The 25,171-nt window shown below is 39.1% G+C and overlaps 1 protein-coding gene across 1 annotated transcript in view; it reads right to left on the bottom strand.

Annotated features, from left to right (window-relative positions):
* LOC148350297 (uncharacterized) overlaps positions 1-25,171 on the bottom strand; it is a 93,817-nt gene that overhangs the window by 68,096 nt on the left and 550 nt on the right. The window contains exons 2-3 of the mRNA XM_088320115.1: positions 11,496-11,525; positions 3,061-3,160 (exon numbers count right to left, since the gene is read on the bottom strand). Coding sequence (XP_088176241.1) covers positions 3,061-3,160; positions 11,496-11,525 — 130 coding nt within the window. The remainder of the gene's footprint in view (positions 1-3,060; positions 3,161-11,495; positions 11,526-25,171) is intronic.

The raw sequence follows: 25,171 nt of genomic DNA, 5'->3' as shown, positions 1-25,171 counted from the left end.
ATGAAGAATAAAATGGAAAAAGGGAAAAGGAAAATGAGAAGAATGAAGAAAAAAGGGAAAAGTACAATAAAAGAAAAAAGGGTAGGAGAGAAAATTAGGAAAAAAAATCAAAAGAAAAGAAAATACGGAGAAAGGGGAAAAAAGATAAAAAATAGTAAAACAGAGAAAAAAAAGCGACGAAGGGAAAGGGGAGAAAAAGGGGAAACAAGAAAAGAGCGGAAAGGAGAAAAAGAAGGGACACCATAAGAAAAAGAAGTGAAAATCGAAAGAAAGAAAGAAAAAAAAAAGAAAGCAAAAAAGGAAAAATATGTAAAAAGGGGGGTGGGAAATAAGGAGAATAAACCATGAAAAACAAAAATGGGAAAAGGGATAAAGGAGAGAAAAATGGAAAAAAACAAAAGAAAAGGAGGGGGAAAGGAAAGGGTGAGAAAAAAAATGAATCATCTTTGGTATGGACATAACGAATGAACGTATTCATACAGTGATAATCAACATTGACACTACAAAAATGAAAATTTATATATATAAATATTTTTTGTATTGTGTATTTTGCCATAATTACTGTAGTCAAATACAGAATATTTTTCGCATTTGTTAGCTTGGTATGAGCTCGGGGAATATGATAAAAAAATATCTCCTGAAACAAGAAGACAGAACGAGGACAAATTGTCTCCCCCTCCCACCTGCTCGCATTGTTTCCCATCTGGTTATTATTCAAAGACAGCAATGAAAAGGGGTCATTAGCATCCACTCGTGTTTGTAAAATCAAAAGAAAGATAAGAGCCTTGATAATCAAAGCTAATTGAGAAAAAAAAAACATTATGTCCAGGTGCACGGATAAAAGCTTTTCGTGTCCTGCGCTCTAAGCAGAATCTAATTTAAATTCATTTATAAATCCTGATTTGTGTGAGTGTGTGTTTGTATGTGGCTTATAAACTTCAAATTGGCTGAACCGATTTTTGTAAAAATATACACAGTTGTACTTTAGGCCTCCACGAGTGTCTTTAGCTAGGTTTTATGTCCAGACACCCCTAACAAATACCAAGATTTTTATAAATGTGGTGTCATGCCACGCTCCTCCTTACTACTGGGCCAGGCTTCCACCCCATTCAAGACTGCAGCCTTCAAAAGATGCTGGAGACAAGCGACGGGTGGATGAACTTCGAACCCGTCAAATTAGGATTCTTGATTTCGTCTCCTAATTTGGCCTGAATGTCCTGCTAACCCCTTGCCTCTCCTCTTACTCCTAGACTACCTCCTAGTCAAAGACCAGTGTCTCCAGCCCTACCCTTTCTCCAAGTTCACCACCCCCTTCGTCAGATCCCAGAACACTTCCTTCGGACTTTGGTTTGCCCATCCACGCTTACACTTGGTATGATTATATCAATAAATCCTATCCTGTCCGAGTGTTTCTTGGGTGCCGGGCACATTTGGCTACTTCTACTCTTTAAATCATAATGGGGCCGTGGTTTGCTGAAATGTGAGTAAAACATCTGGGCATTGGATCGAATTGGTGCACGTCTAGGCGTCGCTTACTGTCGGCGCTTCTTTCGCGGCAGAGTGGGAAGTAGTTGTACCTCAAAGCGGCAGCCTTTCCAACAGCTCCGTGTTATTTCGCACTTTTTGTGATTTTTTTTGTTTTAATTGTCTGCTATCTTCTGTGTTTTTTTGTCCCGTTTGAAAACTACACTTTGGATTACATTCTATCCTATCGTTATGGGTTTTAACGCACAAAAATACGTTGATTCGAGGAATCAACTCCTTGCCCTGAGGGATTCTCGTGCCCGCGTGATGCGGGGTCCCTATCCTGGATGCAGTGCCAGAGCTAGCTAAGCGGCTAGTGGTGTCATAAGTCTTCGGTACCGTCCGTAATCATTTAAAATGTGAACTCTCTACCAAATAAGACCGACGAACTGGCTCTGCTGGTGAAAAACATCAAAGCGTACAGGGATTGTAGTTTGCTGTGTTTTACGGAAACGTGGCTCACGTCTAGCATCCCGGACGCTAACGTGGAGCTACCCGGAGCTATCCGGCTTCAGCGCTGTTAGACAGAGACACAAAAGCCTGTGGGAAGCGGAGAGGAGGTGGACTAGCTAACGCGAGATGGTGTATCCCTGGGCACAAAGATTTCCATCTGCTGCACGAACGTCGAACTTTTGGCCTAGCGTGTGACGTCATCCACTTCGCTGTGGCTAAACTACAACAAAGCACCCCAAGGGAATCCTGTTAATATGTTAATAAACCACAAAGGAGACTACTGGAAGTGTGAATTTCCCTACAGGGATGAATAAAGTATCTATCTATCTATCTAGTTCTGCAAGCAGTTACTGGGCCCGCCAGGGACACGAGTGATGGGCAGGAGGGGTTTTTCGCCTCGCGAGTTAGTCATGCCAGTCCTTTCCAGACTAGCGATTGATAAGAGTTTCGACTCTTTTTCAGGAAGGGGCACTTTCGGCTCAGCTCACTAATAACCCCAACAACCTCGCACAAGGAGAATGCTCAGCAACGCCGGGCCTTTCTGCTTATAAATCACGTATGCAAAGATGCAAAAGGACATTTTAGTTCTGTCCCTGTCCAGAGATGACCTTTACTATTCTTTGACTAGAAAACAACCAATTCCATCAATCCAGCTATTACTTTATTGTTTAGGGCCGCATTAGCTCAGGAGGTAGAGCGCCGCTCGTCTTGGGATCAAGAGATCGCAGGTTCGATTCCGTAGGCGCCTTGCATGGCCGCTATTGGTGTGTGAGTGTGTGTGAATGGGTAAGTGTGAAGCACATTGTAAATCGCTTTGGGAAGTCTTCACTGACTTGAAAAGCGCTATGTAAATGCAGACCATTTACCATTTTAAAGCCAAGACATCTGAAATGCTATTTCTTTTGCCTAAAAGGTTCAGATTTGAAATATTTTGGAATCAAAGCCAATTTTTCCATTTAGAAGAGACATTTTTTCAATAAACATTTGAATCATGAATTTAAAAAAGGAGCAGGGATACCATAATTGAGACAAAATTTGCTTTTATTATTCTTACAGTAGATGGAAAATTTTGCATTTACTCACAACATGAAATCTTGTTCCCAGCATGGCTGATTGCCACGGACGGTAATCGTCGTACTTTTCACATTCTGCACCTTCAGCGTTACGTACGTGTTGAATTTCTCTGAAAACAGATTCACGTGTCTTTATATTCATATTGAATCGTCTTTAGAGTCAAAGATATCAACGTTGCGAAACATTGTATGCAACAAGATTAGATATGGCACTCCAGGGTAAAACATGTAATCTATAGGTAGGCTTAAATCTTGTATTGGGTTTTTTGGACTGTATAGTGCATTGTTTTATAATCCTTGGCATTCTTTTGTAGAGGGGAAAAAACATCTTTCATTTAATGGCCAGTGTTGGGAGTAACGGGTTCCAAAGTCAAGTCAAGTCAAGTCATTTTTATTTGTATAGCTCTGAATCACGAAGAGTCTCAAAAGGCTTCACAGATTATTACACTATATTACACAGACTATTTTTCAGAATATTATTATACATTCCCCTGCTCTGGAGCACGTCACACCGATTTTGGCTAACCTGCATTGGCTCCCGGTTAGCCTTAGATGTGATTTCAAGGTTCTTTTAGTATTATACAAAATCATACATGGACTTGCTCCCTCTTATCTTTCAGATCTGATTTCCCCCTATGTCCCGGTCCGAAGCCTACGTTCTGAGAGTGCCGGTCTTCTGGTGATCCCAAGAGCAAAGAAGTTTTCTGCTGGTTCGAGAGCGTTCTCCATCCGGGCACAGGTGCTGTGGAATACTCTTCCACCTGAGATCCGATCTGCAACCTCAGTGGAAATGTTTAAATCTAAGCTTAAAACTCAAAGGAATGCAATTACCTTTGACAGAGTGTAAAGTCTAGCAAACCCTCGAGTTACGCTCTAAAAAAATGAATAATATTTAATGGGGATGAAGACAAGGGAAGAAGGACGGAGATAGACAAACAAGTTTCCTTCCAAAAGCTGAGGTGAGAAGGTCTCGAAATGTTGGCATCGGAGAGGATGGAGCCAAATAAATTGAGTAGTCACTTATAGACAGACATTACACCCAAATCACGCTGGTAAGCTACTTGAGTTTTTTCCTACTTGAGTTTTTCCTTGGTTTCCAACATGGCGGCGCGTGTTTACGTTGCGGCTGATTGTTACCCGGTTATCCTACTACTTACAACTGTCCTCCTGCTTTCCTTTTTGGATACATGCGTGGCCAATAAGACCTACAGTCGGGAGGAGCTCATCCGACTAGGTGGGTGTCTAAATTTCGACTTTTCGGGCACTTTTTATACCACCCACGACATCCCAAATGAGCTCCAAAGGGACTCGGGTTCGCCCTGCTTTCCCGCTCCACCGAAGAAAAAGAAGAAAAATCGGAGACGAAGACGGCGAAAAGATAGAAAACAGAAGCGAGGATGTCGTGCAGGGAAGCGTGTGAAGTTGATGGAGCAACGACATGAAGATCTGTCTAATCCAACCATCATTTCTTCGTCGATTCTACGAGTAAACCGACAACCGAAGCCCAACGCACACAACCGGCATCTCGTGACGATCTCTACAAAGGCTACAGCTAAGTCAAATGATTCAAAGCTAAAATTTGGTCTTTTGAATGTTAGATCGCTCGCTCCTAAAGCTTTACTTGTAGATAATATTATTCGTGATTATAAACTTAACTGTATTGGTCTCTGTGAAACGTGGTTACGCCCGGATGAGTATTTAGCTCTAAATTATGCGTCTCCCCCAGATTACGAGAGCAGCCATATAGCACGCACGTTGAAAAAGGGTGGCGGTGTCGCGCTAATCTCTGAAAAATCGCTTAAATTTAATCCACGTACCTCTAATAATTACAAAACGTTTGAGGCTCTTGTGATGCGGTCCCCCCTATTGTCAATTGACGTAATAACTATCTATCGCGCACCAGGACCATACACAACTTTCTTAGACGAATTCGCCGAACTTCTGTCTGAACTAGTAACCTACGCAGACAAAATTATTATTATGGGGGACTTTAACATTCATATGAACTCTCCACTCAGTTCACTCACTGTTGCGTTTCAGTCTATAATTGATGCTTTTGGTTTTAATCAACTGGTTGATTTGCCAACCCATAAAGATGGAAACACGCTCGACTTGGTTCTGACTCGAGGAGTTTCAACCTCAAACATGGCGGTGCTATCGTGTACTACAGTTATCTCGGATCATTATTTAGTTACATTTGAGGTGCTAGCTAAATGTAGTACCAAAAAAACTGAAGGATTCACCGGACGCAATATAAGCACAGGCACAGTTTCTGAGCTCTCCGATATTCTTCCAGGAGCAGTTGCGTCCTTTCCTTCCTACATAGGCTCCATCGAACCACTCCTAAATGAATTTAACGCTACCCTGGCCAATGCCCTGGATTTAGTTGCGCCCATCCGGCATAAATTACGACCTAAAAGACGCACACCTTGGTTTAATGATGAAACTAGATCCCTTAAACGAGAATGCAGGAAATCTGAAAGAAAATGGCGCGCTACCAAGCTTGAAGTTTTCCATCAAATCTGGTGTGATAGTTTGTTGAAGTATAAAGCGGCCCTGGCCTCTGCAAAATCAGCCTACCTTTCGAAAGTGATTGCGTCACAAAAGAACAATCCCAAGGCCCTTTTTGACACTGTAGCATCACTTACAAGGCAACAGACTATCCCAGATAGCTCCACCCATTCTGCTCACGACATAATGGTCTTCTTTACTAAGAAGATCCAGAGCATACAGGAAGAAATTGCTAAAGACAATATTAATTCAACACATACTAAAGCACTCAAATCCCTAGATGCACGACATGGTGGCTGTCCAGGGACTTGGTCCCGCTTTAGTGAACTGTCACTCGAAAATCTTAAACAGATGGTGAATACTGCCAAACCGACGACTTGCCAGTTCGACCCACTTCCAGGTTCACTTATTAAAGGTCTCTTTGGCGTTCTTGCACCTTCAGTTCTAAATATTTTAAACATATCACTCGCCTCTGGTGTAGTTCCAGCTGCTTTTAAGTCCGCTGTCATTAAACCCACACTGAAACGACCCAACCTAGATCCAGAAAACTTATGTAATTATAGACCTGTGTCAAACCTACCGTTTCTTTCTAAAATACTTGAAAAAGTAGTGGCACAGCAGCTGAATGATTTCATGTCCGATAACAATCTCTTTGAATCGATGCAATCAGGATTCAGGGCTAACCACTCTACTGAGACAGCTCTGATAAAGGTAACCAATGATCTCCTACGGGCAATGGACTCGGGCGCATCATCACTTTTGCTGCTGCTGGACATTAGTGCTGCATTTGACACAGTGGACCATATTATCTTGCTAGAACGGTTGGAAAAATGGATTGGTCTCTCAGGAAACGTCCTATTATGGTTCAGATCTTACCTCTCAGATAGGACACACTGCGTTAAATATGGCGAATTGACATCTGAGCCATTTAGTGTAACTTGTGGTGTTCCGCAGGGTTCGGTGCTTGGCCCCCTTCTCTTCAGCATCTATATGCTTCCACTAGGTGATATTATTCGCAAGTATAACATCAGTTTCCATTGTTACGCAGATGACACTCAACTCTATCTCCCGATGGAGAAATCTACCACACTAAACTGTGGAACTTTGGAGGCCTGCCTCACTGAGATAAAAGAGTGGATGTCACTCAATTTCCTGCGTCTTAACCCTGAAAAGACTGAAATGTTAGTAATTGGTCCTTCTAAGTCCCGTGACTTATTCTCTAAAACCGCAGTGAACTTGGACAATTGCCACATCACACAGAGTGACTCACTTAAAAATTTAGGTGTCATTTTCGACCCTGATCTGTCCTTTCAAACACACGTGAAGAAAATTACTAGAACCGCTTTCTTCCATCTCCGTAACATTGCTAAAATTCGTCCTATACTTTCTCAGTCGGATGCGGAAATCATAATTCATGCGTTTGTTACCTCCCGTCTCGACTACTGTAATGCACTACTTTCCGGTCTTCCGATGACCAGACTCAAGAGTCTTCAGCTGGTACAAAATGCTGCAGCGAGGCTTTTAACAAGGACAAAAAAGTATGATCACATCACCCCAATTTTGGCTAACCTGCATTGGCTCCCTGTTAGCCTAAGATGCGATTTTAAGGTTCTCCTACTACTATACAAAATCATACATGGACTTTCCCCCTCGTATCTTTCAGATCTGATCTGCCCTTATGTCCCGGCCCGAAGCCTTCGTTCCGAGAGCGCCGGTCTCCTGGTGATCCCAAGAGCCAAGAAGTGTTCCGCTGGTTCGAGAGCGTTCTCCATCCGGGCACCGGTGTTGTGGAATGCTCTTCCCCCTGATATCCGATCTGCAACCTCGGTGGAAATGTTTAAATCTAGGCTTAAAACTCACTTCTACTCTATAGCATACGAGTAACCTAATCTTCTTATATGTAATAACTTGTGAAGCCCTTAGAGACTAATTGTGATTAAGGGCTATACAAATAAAAATGACTTGACTTGACTTGACTTGCCCTCATGTAGGTCTTAGATCAGGGGATGGTGTAACAAAAGTCTGTGGTTTCCAATAATCTGTGGTCTGTGCAGCCATTTGAGACTATTTGTGATTAATGGTGTCAAAAACACTCATGATTTGACTTGAAGTTTTAGAGTTTTCCCTTGCCCTCATGTAGGTTTTAGATCAGGGGATGGTGTCATAATCGTCTGTGGTTTGCAATAATATGTGGTCTGTGCAGCCCTTTGAGACTCCTTGAGATTAAGGGCGTCACAAATAAACATGACTTGACTTGAAGTTTTGGAGTTTTCCCTTGCCCTCATGTAGGTCTTAGATCAGGGGATGGTGTAATAATAGCCTGTGGTTTGCAATAATCTGTGGTCTGTGCAGCCATTTGAGACTATTTGTGATTAATGGTGTCAAAAACACTCATGATTTGACTTGAAGTTTTAGAGTTTTCCCTTGCCCTCATGTAGGTTTTAGATCAGGGGATGGTGTCATAATCGTCTGTGGTTTGCAATAATATGTGGTCTGTGCAGCCATTTGAGACTATTTGTGATTAAAGGCGTCAAAAATACTCATGATTTGACTTGAAGTTTTGGAGTTTTCCCTTGCCCTCATGTAGGTCTTAGATCAGGGGATGGTGTAATAATAGCCTGTGGTTTGCAATAATCTGTGGTCTGTGCAGCCATTTGAGACTATTTGTGATTAATGGTGTCAAAAACACTCATGATTTGACTTGAAGTTTTAGAGTTTTCCCTTGCCCTCATGTAGGTTTTAGATCAGGGGATGGTGTCATAATCGTCTGTGGTTTGCAATAATATGTGGTCTGTGCAGCCATTTGAGACTATTTGTGATTAAAGGCGTCAAAAATACTCATGATTTGACTTGAAGTTTTGGAGTTTTCCCTTGCCCTCATGTAGGTTTTAGATCAGGGGATGATGTCATAATAGTCTGTGGTTTGCAATAATCTGTGGTCTGTGCAGCCCTTCGAAACTCCTTGTTATTAAGGGCTATAGAAATAAACATGACTATCAGGATAAATGGGGAGAAACTAATTACAACATCATGCTTAAATAAATGGTTTAAGTTATAATGGTAATGCAATGTAAAAGAATAGTCCATTGAAGTAATAGTGCAACCAGACGAAGTGCAGTAACATTCAGCAGCAAAAAATTCAAAATCTAAAATAAGTCACAAGGTATATATATATATATATATATATATATGATGTTCAGTTTTACTTAGAAACAGCAAAAAAAAAAAAAAAAAAAGGAAAAACTAAGATGTGTGATCTTTTTCTTCATTTTTGCAAGCTGTGGGCTAACAATGCTACATCATTGTTAACTGTTGGTGCTCTATAGACAAATAAAGTTTCAAGAAACAAGTTGAAACTGTTGAGGACTTTTAAAGGAACAGTGTCTAATATTTGGTGCCTACTAGTGGTACAAAAAACGTTTATTCAGTAGAAGTCAAGTCACAGGTTATTACACAGACTATTTTTTCAGACTATTATTACACCATCCCCTGATCTGGAACCAACATGAGGGCAAGGAAAAACTCCAAAACCTCAACATTAGGAAAATGAAGATACCTTGAGAAGAGAACGCACATGTGGCATCCCCCTTTCAGGATTACCAGACAGCAAAAGACGTTGCAATCACAAATAATACAGAGATATTGTCCAAGAAAAGTATAGGTTATTCATATGCTATAGAGTAGAAGTTTGTTTTAAGTTTAGATTTAAACATTTTCACTGAGGTTGCAGAACGGATCTCAGGGGGAAGAGCATTCCATAGCACCGGTGCCCGGATGGAGAACGCTCTCGAACCAGCGGAACACTTCTTGGCTCTTGGGATCACCAGAAGACCGATGGCGGCGCATATGATGGATGCTGCGGCTCGTTGGTCTCCAGTTAATCTTCTATTTACTACCGTTCTATTGTCTTTTTTGCTTTCTTTTTTGGACACATGGGTGGCCAATAAGACTTATAGTCGAGAGGAACTTATTCAATTGGGTGGGCGTCTAAATTTCGACTTTTCGGGCACTTTCTATACCGCCTATGATATCCCGAACGAGCTAGAAAGGGAATCGGGATCTCCGTGGTCAGCCACTCCACCTACGAAGCAACGGAGGCGCCGTAAAGACAGAAAGCAGAAGCTGGGTTGTCGTGCAGGGAAGTGTGTGAAGCGTGCGAAGTCGAAGGAGCAAGAAGGACACGAAGATGTGTCTAATTCAACCATTTTTTTTTTCATCGATCTTGTGGGTCAACCGATTTGAATACCAGACAAAAATACCTGAACTATCATACCAATGTTAATTTTTTTTTTGAAAAAACCAAAAACAACAAAAAAAAAATTCTTCATGTTGACAATATCTGTGCATTATCTGTTATTACAACATCCATTGCAGCCTGGTCATCCATGCTAAAGTATCTATACTACATACTCAATAATAAAAACAAGACTGGGTGGGATACGCCATTAATTGTGTTGGTCATGGTTAGCTTTGGAATTAGCAACATTTAACCTGACTTGGGTGTGAGGACTTTTTCTTATCTTTGCAAAGAGACAAAAGGCTTAAGCGGATCCGCCATCTTTGTTGACTTTTGGGCAGGTGCTGGTCAGGCGAGGCAGGGAGGGGAAGCGCCTCACAAAACACGCACTTTCCTGAACTCTCTAGCAAACAAATGTTGTCCACGTGTGGATTCGGCGTTCCCAATGATGTCATTCGGAGGTCGCCATAACAACCCCAAAATGGGCGTGGCCAGCATCAAACCTGACCAATTTCCCATGATTTAGGCAAGGGTGGGCAAACTACGGCAAGCGAGCCACATGTGGCACGTCAGACTTTTCACCAGGCCCGCCAAACGAAAACTGTCAAAATATAACTATATATATATATATGTATATAAATACACAATGGGACAAATATGTATTTTGTCAACCACTAATTGTGAAAGTTATCCCACTTAAAAATATGAGAGGCCTGTAATTATCAACAAGGGTAAACCTCAATCACGAGAGAGAGAATGTGGAAAAAAACCTGAAAATCACATTGCTTGATTTTTAAGAAAATTATTCACAAATCATGGTGGAAAACAAGTATTCAGTCAATACCAATACTTCATCTCAATACTTTTTTACGTATCATTTGTCGACAATAACCAGTGTTGGGCATGAAACTTTAAAAAAGTAATTAGATATAATTACTCACTACTTCTTCCAAAAAGTAACTGAGTTAGTAACTGAATTACTCTATAGTAAAATTCAATAGTTACCAGATAAATTTTCTATTTTTGTTACTTTAAAAAGAAGTTGTATTTTAAAGAATTGGAAATTTCCCGAGCAAATATGTAACCCTGCAGTGATGTCTTAGATCAGAGATTTGGAATTCTGACTATTTTAGAGGACCGGCTCTTTCGGTTTGGCGTGCCAAAAGGCTCTTCAGGTTGTTTTTGTTGCTTTAATCCCTGCATTACTAATTATTATATAACAAAATGCACAAAATAAAGACAATGGAAAAAACAAAAGAAATAACACAATACAAAAGGAAAATAAGAGATAAAAGAAGAAAAAAAGGATAACCTTTATATTGTTATATAAAACACATTAACACTAAAAAACACAGGAAGAATAATTAAAATATTTATAAATCTACAATAAAATATTAAATGCAAAACAATTTAAACAAATGTCAAGTCAAGAACACAGAATCCCCCAAGTGTACATTACAATTACACCATCCCCCGGTCCTTAACCAACCAGAGAAAAGAGAAAAATGGCATCTCGAAAGGGAATCAGCTGGTGATTGGTCAGGAGCCGGCTCCCTTCGTTTACTTTCAAGAGCCGGCTCTTAAAGACGTTTCGTTCGCAAAGTATAACAAAAAATCTACGCTAATCTTGCTAACTAGGACGCAAAGCCGCTAGCAAACAAAAAGTTTAAGCTGAAAAACAAACAGGAAAAACTCACCAGAAGGTCCGTGGAGCTTGGCTTTTTTCACTGAAAATAAATAAAAACACAAATTTCAGTTAAGACCTTTAATTATTGACTTTATTTTACCTTGGAAAGTCCTAATAATAGTCCTCTGATTAAGACTAATTACACATGATCAGAGTGGCACTTTGACTCAATTGTTATTATGATCATGCAGACAAAAGACAGAAAAATACAATTGAAAAAAAGCCCGGGTTGTCATCGGCCATCGACAAAAATAGAATGAGGATTTAATAATTATATGTGGGAGGCGAGGTAGTTTTGGAGAGGATGCCAAGTGAATTAGAGCAAAGGTGATTTCCATGACAGAGAAGCGCTAGCTTTTATTATTAAACTCTTAACTTCCTGATAGCAAAGTTATTTTTAGAAAAAAAATGATGGTTAAAAAAGCTGGATGTAAACAGGTCCTTGCTAAATTAAACTTTAAATGTCCGATGTTTCAGCGGTCAGATTTTAGTCCCTGTGGGATTGAAAACGTCGTTGAATGAGCTGCCAAACATTGAAAATCACACGTAGTCTTTCTAGGTTTATAGTCTATACCAGGGGTGTCAAACTCATTTTAACTCGGGGGCCACACGATAGAACAAACATTCTGTCGGGGGCCGGACTAGTAGATTACAGAGAAAGAAAAAGAGAGATAAAGAAATAAGAGAAAGAGGGAGGGAAAAGGAGAGAGGGCGGGACAAAGAAAGAAAAAGAGAGCGAGGGAGAGAGCGTGAGAAACAAAAGATAAAAAGTCGTGAGAGAGGGGGAAAAGAAAGTGAGAGGAAGAAAGAAATCCAAAGAGAAATGGAAAGACAGAAGGAGAAAAAGGAGAAAAGAAAGTGCGAAGGGTATGAAGAGAGAAAGAGAAAAGACAGAAAAGAAAAAAAGGAAGTTAGAGCAAAAGAGGTTAAAAGACACAGAGAGAAAGAGAAACAAAGGAAGAGAAAAAGAGAGACACAGAGAGTGAAAGAGACAGAGACAGAGTGGGGGAAAAGGGGTGGAAAAGAAAGAGAGAGAAAGAGAAATAAATACAAGTACAGTGTCTTTGCGAGAGGCGCCTGGCTTTGGCAACATCAAGTTGACATATTTCAACCTGCGGCTTGTTTTTCTCTTGCACTTCTCTGAGTGTTGTCTCGCGGGCCGGATTCAATCCCTTAGCGGGCCTGATTTGGCCCGTGGGCTGCCTGTTTGGCACCTGTGGTCTATACTAAGGACTATAAATGTTCGTATGTGGCTTAAAGGCTTTGAAACGAATGAGCCGATTTTCGTGAAAATGTACACAGTTGTACTGTAAGCCACTGGGAGTGTCTTGCTAGGTTTTGTGTCAAAGCAATCCCAATAAATACCCACAAAATCTATAAACACCTGCTTTACAAGCGGCTCTGGTGCTGCATGCGGTCATACTGCTCCTTAGCACTCCCTAGTGGCTTGCTGTTGCTTTTTCAACAAACCACAGCCCCAACAACCTCGTCCATATAGAATGCCCAGCAACGGCAGGCCATTATGCTTGTTCCAGAGTATGCAGTGTTCTGGTTTGCCCGCGTCCCTGCGTCCTAGACGCATCATTTTTGCTGGGGACGCATAGTCTCAAATCAACGTGCGTTCCCGGGACGCAACTTTTTTGACACAAAATTGTCATTATTACCCGTTTACATTTTTTTTAAACAAAGATTTACCGCACTTCAAACTTTTCGTCAGGCAGATCCGGCAGATGTTGTTTTGGTCTCGCGGTTCGAGTTTTCGTCTGCACGCCGATCTCGAGTTGTGTGGTGAAAAGTCCGTCTCTTTTTAGAAAACCGGCTTTTTCGGCTCAACTCATTCAAGAGAGCGGGCTCTCAAACGGCTCACTTGCTTTGATGCATTATATTACAAATTATTATGTTGTATAAAGAAGTTAAGAAAAAAAGGAAGTATAAAAGGAGAAAATGAAAAAAAAAGACAGGTTTGCGGTTATCCCTTTAATCGGTATATTACCAACAATCATTTGATGCAGAAAATGAATTAATAATTTGATGATTAAAACTGAATGAATATATAGGTTTTTATTATATATTTGTCACCGATTTACAATTTCAACCTCGATAACACTACATTTTGGGGACCCATAGATCTCTGTTGGGACCCATAGATTTTTGAACATGCGAGTCCCCGGGACCCATCACTTTTCACAGGTAAAATGAACACAGGTATGGATAAAGACATTTTTCAGATTTAGATGTTCTTTCTAGTCCCTCTTAAGAACTCATTTTTTAGTGTCAAAGTGATTCTTAGGCAAAGTTATCAATTATAAGAAGGGCAGGGGCGGTTTAGGAGAAGGAAAGAAAAGAAAAAAAGGAAAATGGAGGGAAAGTGAAGAAAAAAAAAAGATAAATAAGGAAAAAGAGGGGAAAGGGTTAAAGGAAAAGTGTAGGGGGGACGGAGAGAAAAAAAAGAAGGAAATAAGAAGGGTAAAAAAGAATATGAGACAGTAATGAAGAAAAAGGGACAAATAAGGGAAAGAGAATGGGGAGAAGACAGAAATAGAAAAAAATGATACATTGGCGGAAGGGGGAAACGAAAAAGAAAAAACAATGGAAAAAAGGATGTAAAAAGGAAACATTAAGGGGGTTAGAGGAGAACAAAAAAGAAAAAGAAAAAGGGAAGGAGGAAAGGGAAATAAGAAAAGGAGAAGGGAAAAATGAGTGGGAATGACAAAAGAAAAAAGAAAAGGGTTTAAAGGAAAAAAATGTAAAAAAGGGGGAAAGAGAAGAAATAAAATAAAGAAGAAAAAAGGGAGGACAAATATAAGAAAAAGAATAAGGGAGAAAGAAAAGAGAATAATATGATTAAGGGCTATATAAACAAACATGACTTAAGGGAAAGAAACAAAGAAGAATGGGAAAAATATGGGGGGAAGGAGAAAAGGTGAAAAAATATAAAGGGAAAAAGAGGAAAAATGTAAAACAAAGGGGAAGGAATAGCAAAAGGAAAGAAAAAAAAAAGAAAAAGAAAAAAGAGAGAAAAAAAGAAAATAATAAGGGAAAGGAGGGAAGGTTGAGGAAAAGGGAAAAAGAAAAGAAATATGATGGGGGATTGGATGGGGAAAGAGAAAGGGTAAAACATAAGAAAAGAAAATAGGGGGGGAAATGAAGATGTATATGAAGAAAAAAAGAAAAAGGAGAAAAATGAAGGGTAACAAGGTGGAGAGAAGGAAATTAAAAGGTAAAAAGGACGGGGAAAATAATTGAAAGAAAATGAATAAAAAAGGGGGAAAAGAAAAAAACTGCAATCAAGAAAGTATTCATTATTTTAACTGTTTGACATTTGTAACAATCAACATTTTAACACAAAAAGAAACAGTTTATAGTTTGATTAAAAAAAATATTCAGTCATTTGCTATAAAACGGCCTCGTTAACTATCTTTGGGTTCATAATGAATGGCTGAGAAACTGTAAAGATATTAAAAAACGTATTAAGGAAAACAATTAAAAAAAATCAAAGCTGTCCATATTTGATTTGTGGCGGACATGTTTTGCGGGATTGAACGGCTTTAGATGGGATTAGCCGCCGATTGCTAAAGGCGCTCAAAAAGCATACAACGCCATAAAGCTTCCCTGACAGATGGCATGAAAAAAAAAAGAATCGACAGCGATGGATTGAGGGCTGAGAATCGTTTGGATACCATGCAGAAAAAGCCCAATACGAAAAATGAGACATTTATTCCTTTTCTTTCATTTTACAATAGATTCACAGTGTTCATTTGACCTGTGAAAAGTGATGGGTCCCGGGGACTCGCATGCTCAAAAATCTATGGGTCCCAACAAAGATCTATGGGTCCCCAAAATTTAGTGTTATCGAGGTTGAAATCGTAAATCGCAACAAATATATAATATAAATCTATATATTCATTCCGTTTTAATCATCACAGTTTATTGGTAATACAAATCAGTTATCACGTCAAGATTTTTCAGTTCACGACAATATTGGACATTATACCAAATAATATTGCTGAAATAATTATATTACCGTAAATTCCGGACTATAGAGCGCACCTGATTATAAGCCGCACCCACCACATTTTAAGAGGTAAACCGATTTTGTGCATACACAAGCCGCACCTGTATATAAGCCGCATGCGCCCACATTTTAACATGTAACACAAACACAAAATGAACCCAAACCCGACTTCAAGTCCCGCGATTGAAACTAAATGTCCTTCATTAAAGTACACAGTCCAAAAATCACAACCGGCAAAATGAATGGAAAATGATACCGGTACTTAAGGTTTGATGCAGACCTGCAGAGTCCGGGTCCCGTTGAAAGTAATCCAAGGAAAAAAGTGTATATTTCCAAAGGTAAGGGTGGGAAAAATATATCAGATGAACACATTTACTGACGCAACTCCTTTTTCTTCAACTTTTTACCCCCTCTTCTTTCCTTGTCTGTCCCTCACCTTTAGCGGTCCCCACTTAAACTCGGCACCCCGCGTTTGTTCCGCCCCTCCTTTTTCGTTCACACGTGCAAAACATATCAGAATAAGTGTCTAAAATAAATACAAATAAATACATTACAAAAATATACAGTTGCAAATACATATTATACATGGGTTGCACATATCTACAAAGAAAGACGGTACACCGAGAGAGTTTTCAAAGCTTTAATAGAAATAATATAGCTTTGACAGGGCAGTTAATGGTAGCAACACTCGAGCGCTGCTGGCGGCCGTTAGAAAAATTACATAAATTGGCCGCATCACTGAATAAGCCGCAGGGTCGAAAGTTAGGGAAAAAGTAGCGGCTTATAGTCCGGAAATTACGGTAATCTATATTTACATTCAGTTTTAATCATCACAGGATATTGGTAATACAAAGCAGTTATCACTTGAGATTTTTTGGTTTACAATATTGTACATTATACAAAATACTGAAAATACTGCCATCCACTTAAATATTTTTAGCAGTGAAAGCATGGCCAAGTTTTCTTTTGGATGTCGTATCCGTTCATACTTGCCTCTCTCTTCTTGCAGCAACGGAATTTCCATAGCTAATTTGTGGTTTTCATTGTCATTGTGCCAATCCAATGTGCTTTTCTGAAAGTTCGTATTGTGAAATGATTTATGCAATCCAGTTTTTTTTTTGTCACAATGGGGACACGCATCACAGAACATGTAGCCTCCATTATCATCCTCCTCATAGCGTAACCAGGAATATAATTTAGTCCATTTTGGCAGAGAAGTCCTTTTCTTTCTCGGAGTATTCTTTTGTTTATTTTCTTTTGTCGAATCGTTCGCTTCAACACGCGTGTTTTCCTTGCCTTTGCGATCTTTCGAAGAATTTCTCCGCCTTTTTTTCGTGCCGGAATTATTGCTGTTGCTATCACTTTCTGCATTATGTTTCGACTTATTTCTGACACTGAAGAAATGACCAATTTTGTGTTGATTTTCACCTTCCCTCGACGACAACCACCACAAAAATGACGTAATCTCGTAGCAACGAGATCTCGTTTGCCAAGATCGGCGTGCAGACGAAAACTCGAACCGCGAGACCAAAACAACAACAATGGCTGATCTGCCTGATGAAAAGTTTGTAGTGCGATAAATCTTGAAAAAAAGTAATCGGGTAATAATGACAATTTTGTGTCGAAAAAGTTGCGTCCCGGGGACGCACCTTGTTTTGACACTATGCGTCCCCAGCAAAAATGATGCGTCTAGGACGCAGGGACGCGGGCAAACGAGAAAACTGGATTCACAATGCTGCGAAATGAACCTATTAGTGAGTTGGGCCACCTTTGGCAGCGATAACAGAAATCAAATTTTTTAAATAATTGTTAACGAATCTTTCACAACACTTGGAGGAATTGTGTCCCATGATTTTTTCAAATCTGCCATATTGGAGGGTTTTCTAGCCAGAACTTTAAGGTCACACAAAGATCCAGAGAAATTCCAGAAGAAACTAGAAAAAGTGATTGAGATCTATCAGTCTGTAAAAGGTCACAAAGCCATTTTCAAGGCTGTAAGGCTCCAACGAACCACTGTCAGAGCCATTATCCACAAATAGAGAAAAGTCGGAGATGTCAACCGACTGAGATTACTCCAAGAGTGCAACAACGGCTCATCCAGGAGGTAACAAAACAACCTCCAAAAACATCCTAGGAACTGCAGGACTTCCCGGACTTCACTATAAGAAAGACAATGGCCAAAAATGGCGTCCATGAGAGAGTTCACAGACAAAAAACACTGCTGTCACAAAAGAACCTCACATTTGCCATAAAGCATCTTGACTATCCTTAAGACCTTTATAGAAACATTCTGGGGACTGACGACCCATAAATTGGACTTTTTGGAAGATCTTACATCTGGCATAAAAATGGCACAGCATTTGAAAAAAGGAGTATGATGCCAACAGTAAATCATGGTGGTGGTAGCGTGATGGGTCTGGGGGTGCTTTGCTGCCTCAGGACCAGGAAAAAATAATCTGGTTGATGGAATCATAAATTCTGGTGTTCACCAGAAGATCATGAAGGAGACTGGCCATCAGTTTGTACTTGCAAACTCAAGCGCTCTTGGATCATGTAGCAGCGCAATGATCCGAAACACGCCAGCAAGTCCAACTCTGAATGGCTCCACGAAAAAACAAAAAGAAGATTCTGGAGTGGCCAAGTCAAAAATCGGGATTTAAATACAATTGAGATGCTGTGGTGTGACCTTAAATGGGCAGTCCATGCAAGAAACTCTCCAATATGAAAGATTTAGAACCATTTTGCAAAGAAGAGTGGGTCAAAATTCATCCACAGCATTGAGAAAGACTCGTTATCAATTATCATAAACATTTGAGAGGGCAATTCATTTCACATGGGTTTTGATTTTTTGTGCCTTATTAAAATTGAGTCAAGATTTCAAAACTGCATTTTGTATTTCCTTGGATTGTCTCTGAGAAATTAAATTTTGATGGATGATATGAAACCTTCGTGATATGCAAAAAAAAAAATGAAATCGAAAAAAACACTGTAAATTGTCTTTACTGTCAATAACAGCATAGTGAAGAGACTATCATAAAGAGAAGAATAATAGCATATTAGCATTAGCATAAATATTAAATAATGTCAACAACTACCAGGGTTGGGTAGGGTTACTTTAACTTGATTACTTTTGAATTACTCCAATAGCAAATATGCTAATAAAAGACAAAATAAACTAAATATTAATAAAATGACTAAATTTTGTGCAGGCTTGGGGAGTAACGGAATACATGGAACGGCAAAAATGATGTTGGCAAGCTATTTGGATTTATTTTCATTTGGTTTCTGTCGCATTTTATATTAGTTTTGCCGGAGATCAAAGAGATCAAAGCAGGAGAGAAAGCTTACCACGTGTTGTGAGTCATCATTTTATTCATATTTAGTTTATTTTGTCTTTTAATAGCATATTTGGTATTGGAGTAATCCAAAAGTAATCAACTTAAAGTAACCCTACCCAACCCTGACAACTACAGTACATTAAGAAAAACTCAAGCTAGTAATGAGATCATATTTCCAACCTGTAAAACGATTTGTCAGTAAGTGTCTAGAAATTGGCAACATTTCAAAATAAAGTCTTGAAAAATGCACGAAAGTCCCTAAGACTTTAGAAGCAGCCTAGCTAAAATGGATCTTTGACAGGCATAGCTGTCAATGACAGACTAGCTAGAATGGATCTTTGACCTCCATAGCTATCAATGACAACCTAGCTAGAATGGATTGTTGATGTTTAAAGCTGTTAATGGCAGCCTTGCTCAAATAGATCTTCACCGTCAATAATAGTCCATGGCAGCCTAGCTAGAATGGAGTATTGACATTTATAGTTGTCAATGGCAGCCTAGACAAGACGTGTCTTCGACAAATAACTTTTTTAGCCAGCCTCGCTAAAAAAGATCTTTAACATCTTTAGTCGTCAAAAGCAGCTTAGCTCAAATGGATCTTTGACATTTATAAATGTCGATGGCAGTCTAGCTAAAATCTCTCTTGCTCCTCTCTCCCTCTCTCTTTCTCCCACCTCTCTCCCTTATTTATTCAATATTTCTTTGTCCTTCTCATTATTTTCCCTCTCTTCCTTCACCTGTTTCTATGTCCCTCCCTCTTTCTTTCAAGTTCTTGTTCTCCTCTCTTTCTCCTATTCCCTCCCTCACTTTCACTCCATCTATCTATCTCCCTCACACCCTTTTACTCTCTCCCTTTTTCCTCCTTCCCTCCCTTTCCTTTTCTCTAAATATACCTCCCTCCAGTGTTCCCTCTAAGCTGCGCGCGTGCGCAATTGCGCACTGCTCGCACATTCTCTGCGCACAAGAAAATCTAGCCAGCGCACATAAATGAGGACTCAAAATTACTCATTAAGAAGCGACTTAAGTCAAAGTTACAGTGCATGAAGGTAAAAATACACAGCTTCCCCTGACGTTGTGTCCTAAATGCGGTATTTTGAAGTCGAGTCGAAGTAGAACGAAGTTGAGTAAAGTTAGTAGAGTTTGTCGAGAACCGGCTTCTTCGGCTCGGCTCACTAAAAGGAACCGGCTCTTTCGGGTCCTAAACGGCTCTTCAGGTTGTTTTTGCTTCTTTAATCCCAACATGACCAAATATTATGTAAAATTATGCACAAAATGACTCAAAGGAATGGGGGAATAGAATAAAAAAGAAAAAGTACCAAAATGAAAAAGGAGTGAAAAGCTGAGAAAAAAAGAAACAAAAGGAAGAAAAAAAAAAGAATTAAAAATTTAGAAAAAAAGAAAGAAAAAAAGAAAAATGTAGGAAAAAAGTAAATAGAGAACAAAGTAACAGCTCGGAAAAAATAAGCACAATGAGACTTTTTTTTAAAGGAATTTTATAAAAAAGTAGTAAAAAAACACGGAAAAAAGAAGAAAAAGTTTCTGTTGCATTCAAATAATTTCCAATTATATCAAGTCAATCTTGTTGCCAACATTGTACTTCCACTAAAAAATGTGATTAAGTAGAGTTCTGTATCTTACAACCGACGAAATAATAATATAATATAATAATAATAATAATTATGCGACAAAATATGTCAGGAAATAAAAAGAAATGGATATCTTGAGAAAGAATTGTAAGAACAAATGACGTTTGTAGGCGGTACAACCTTTGCAATAGTACATGAGTCAATTCATCCAAAAGTGAAAAATAATTTTGCATTGCCAGAAACTCAGCAAAATGTAAGGTGATGTCAAGTTTTGGACATGTTTAATGACTTAGTTGCCACACTTGGGATTGCTGTTGCTCACTGTTGTTTCAAGCGTTGCTCACCGACTTTGTGTGAACGCTCAGACCCGTGGAAAATTACAGGGAACATTGCCTCCCTCCCTCTCTCCCACTTTTCTTTCTATCTCCCTCACTACTTTTTCTCTTCCTCTCTACCTCTCTTTCTCTATCTCTCGTTCCCTCTATCCTTTCCTCTCTTTGTTTATTTCTCTTTTGGTCTCTGTCTCTCTTTCCTATTATCTCCTTTTACCGCTCCCCTCTACTTTTCCCCACTTCTTTTTCCTTCCTTCCATCCATCCGAGAATAAAAAGAGGAGAGATAAAAGCTGCTGAGTGTGCACTATTTTCGGAAAAAGTGGAACAGGAAGTGATGTCACGCACGGACGAGCGAGAGAGCAAGCGATAGAGCAACAGATGGCCAGCAGATTACATCAGCAATGGCTAAAGCGCTCCTGCTAGCATAATTCCACAATTAGCGTGCACTCGCATTTGCCACATCGCTGTAGGGTAGAAAATAGCACTTATTTTTAAGTGTTTCAGCTCCGCGTCTTCCCCTCAAATCAAAATTTTAATTTGACACTTTTTTATGACAATTCTTTCAACCCCTCAGCACATTTTTCTTTCTTGTTTTACTAAAACGAAAATCTTTCTGAACAGTTTCATTTAAATACCGCCATGTTATGCAAATCAAAATTTGCACAGTATTTTCTGTTTTTTATCCTTATATGAAATGAAATGATCTGCATTTATATAGCGCTTTTCAAGTCAATGACTTCCCAAAGCGCTTTACAATGTGCTCCACATTTCCCAATAGCGGCCTTGCAGCCATGTAAGGCACGAACCTGCTTATTGGGGGTATTAGGGGTTCAGTGTCTTATCCAAGGACACTTTGACATGTAACACGGACGAGCCAGGATTCGAACTGGAACGAATCCTGGCTCTACCTCCTGAGCTACTGCCGCCCTTGTAGTCTTGTGTTGTTTTTCTTTCTAAAGTCTTTATTACATGTTTACCCTGGAGTGCTATGTCCAATCTCTTTGCATACAGTGTTATCAGTACCAATGACCGTAAAGACAATTCTATTCAATTCAATTAACGCAAAAACTTGAGCGGTTAGTGGCTGTGTCCTACTATTCACCTGCTAGCGATAATATTGGCTAAATACAGGCCAGAAACTACCCAAAAATTGATCCAACCATCTTTAAATATGGGGGGGATTAAAATATGATCTTATGATGTCCTTCACGATCTAAAATCATCATATTACACACCAAACCGGTGCATACAATACCTTTTTTAATCTACTAAAATTGATCACAGTTGCTAAAGCGAAGGTAGCCACCTAAACAATGATTTTTGGTAATGCAGGTTTTGGTCTATGTTAGCAAAATATGGCCAAAATCCAGGACAGAAACTGTACCAGAACTGTTAAGACCAACTTTCTATATCTGAATCTTATCATGATAATAGAATAGAATAAAATAGAATAGAATAGAATATGCTTTATTGTCATTGATACCAATGTTGTGAAACGTAACTAGACATGGCACACCAGGGTAAAATGTGTAATAAATACTTTAAAGAGAAACAAGAGAAAAGACTAAAGACTATCAGGATAAATAGGCAAAAAAGAAAATAATTACAAAGTAGTTCTGAGAAAAACTGGCATAAGTTGTCATAATAATGCTATGGGAAAAAAAAAAAAAAAGAGTACTGCATAGTTAAAATAGTGCAATCAAAATAATCAACAATCTACAAATCATCATATTTTTATCATTTACATCACCCACCACTCACCTGTACCCAGACAGGAAACAGACCACATTGATCGCATTTTTGGTTTTTAATTAAAACATTGTCATTTTTTTGAATTCTTGAAAATATTTTTGACGGGGGTTGGGGGGATCGATTCAGAACAATTCTGAGCGTCGTTCCTCAGCACCAGGCGTGAACATTTGGACAATTGATCAACTCAAAAGAAATACATATAATTTAAAGATCATTTTTAAAAAAAACAGTTTCTGGTTAAATTTATAATTAATTAGTATTTGCACCTAAAAAACTAAAAACTCAGAAAATCACATTACCGTATTTTCCGCACTATAGGGCGCACCGGGTTATAGGGCGCACCCCCAAAAAATCGTTTTTGGTCCTATATCTTCCATACATAAGGCGCAGCGGATTATAAGGCGCTACAATGGGAACGTGGACAAAACAGTCAGATAGTTCAGTCAAACTTATTATTGTTTTGCCCCTTTAGCCTATGCGAGCCTGTAAATGATAAAAAGGATCCGCCCCCTTTACCTCCGAATAACTTTAGCCAATAGTGATCGATTCAACTGATGATTGACACATCTTTTTCGGCCAATTGCAGGCTTTGTTTTGCCCCTTTGGCCAATGCGAGCCTGTAAATGGTAAAAAGGATCCGCCCCCTTTACCTCCGAATAACTTTAGCCAATAGTGATCGATTCAAATGATGATTGACACATTGGTTAGCCAATGAAACGGCGATATATAAATCCCAGCATACACCGCGGGCTACTTGGCGTTCGGGGGAAAATCTAGTCGGCGGCTGCTTGCCTTAGTTGCAAGACTTTGCGACTTAATATTGATCCATATATAAGGCGCACTGTATTATAAGGCGCATGGTCAGCATTTGAAAAAAATTAAGACTTTTAGGTGCGCCTTATAATGCGGAAAATAGGGTATATTTAATTTGAAAGACCCCCTTTTAGAATATACATTTATTGCCCAATTTGAAAATAAATGGTAAAATATGGTGGTAAAAATCACAATTTGATTTTTGGGGATTTGGATTACACTTCCAGTACTTGCGATAGTACTTATGACAAAATCAGTTGCCGAATAACTTGATGATTAATCATTGGCCATTATTAAACTAGTTGCTACATCTGCAGCTCGTATTACTGGGAACATGACAATTCTAATAATAGCGGTTATTTTTCGATATACAAATATCTTTCAACAAAAAAAATTCAAACAGCTTTATTAAAACTTAATTTTCTTCTCTTTAGATACAGATGAGACATTTGTATTTTGCTGGAATTAGAATCGGAATGATTTAATTTTACCAATTACCGTATAGTCGTGACTATAAGACGCACCTAAAAGCCTTTTTTTTTTTTTTTTTTTTTTTTCAAAAACTGACCATCCGCCTCGTAATACTTACGCCTGATGTATGGATCAATATTGAGTCGCAAGGTCTCGCGATTACGGAAAGCAGCCGCCGACTAGTTTTTCCCCCGAAGGTGAAGTAGACCGAGGTGTATGCTGGGATATATATATATATATACACCGGCGTTTTATTTCCTAACCAATGTGTCAATCATCATTTGCATCATATTGGCTAAAGTTATTCGGAGGTAAAGGAGGCGGGTCCTTTTAAGCGTTTACAGGATCGAGGTAAAACAAAGCCTGCAATTGGTCAAAAAAGATGCGAATCACAAGTTAGGTTGCTCTACTGCCTGGGGAAAACATTTTTTACTAGTCTGTATTTGTAAACAGGAATTATGGGGCTAAACAGACAGCTAGCAACAAGCAACGTCTATCGATGCAGAGATGCTTCTCGGCGGATTTTGTGTTTTATTTGTCGGCATTGCGTGTTTGAGTGTGTAAATGTTTTACATGGTTGGATTTACTACACTCAAGGATGTAAGAGGACCATGGTTGCGTATTATTATTGAACGTGATGGCTGCAAGACAACTTTGGTGAGCTACCCCGGCTTTATGTTTCCCCAGTATCTTGATTCAGACTGATCTTGATGTTTCTGTCATGAGTCTATTTCTAAATTAAATTCAATTCAATTCAAAGTGTTTATTGTCATATGCGCAGGAAAGAACCATGTTTTCCTGAACAATGAAAGTCTTACTTTGCTGTCCACTCAGTTGCCAGCGAAAGAGAAAATAGAAACTAAAAAAATGCTTGGCATTTCTTGAATCCCAAGAGTTTAACCTTCCTAATGATGTGGAATGACGCATTTGAGTGATTGGTGACATTGTACAGACACTGTGTCTGTACTACCGTCGGAATGTTAAGGGGTTAATGAGTTTGACTAAACTATCTGACTCTTTTGTTGACGTTCCCACTGTAGCGCCTTATAGTCCGGTGCGCCTCATGTAGGGAAAATATAGAACATAAAACTATTTTTGGGGGGGTGCACCTTAGAGTCGTTAAAATACGGTAATTTAAGATCATAGAACTTTTTCGATTCCACGTTATTCTTAGGAAAACGATATTATAATAATAATAATATTTTTCCCCCTAATGTATATTAATCTTCCACTGAAAAAATAAATGTAAAAGAATATTGAGGGAAGATGACAACTTCTTTTTTCCCTTTTTATATGCAATCAACTATAAGTGGAATAACTGAAAAAAGTACTTTTATTTTTTTTTAATTGTTGCAGGCTTAATGAAAACCACATAAT

Source organism: Urocampus carinirostris, chromosome 16, assembly GCF_059441175.1.
Source record: "Urocampus carinirostris isolate Australia breed hairy pipefish chromosome 16, RoL_Ucar_1.0, whole genome shotgun sequence".
Classification (NCBI taxonomy): Eukaryota; Metazoa; Chordata; class Actinopteri; order Syngnathiformes; family Syngnathidae; genus Urocampus; species Urocampus carinirostris.
Note: the sequence above shows the minus strand (reverse complement) of the source record. Positions and strands in the feature narration are given on the sequence as shown.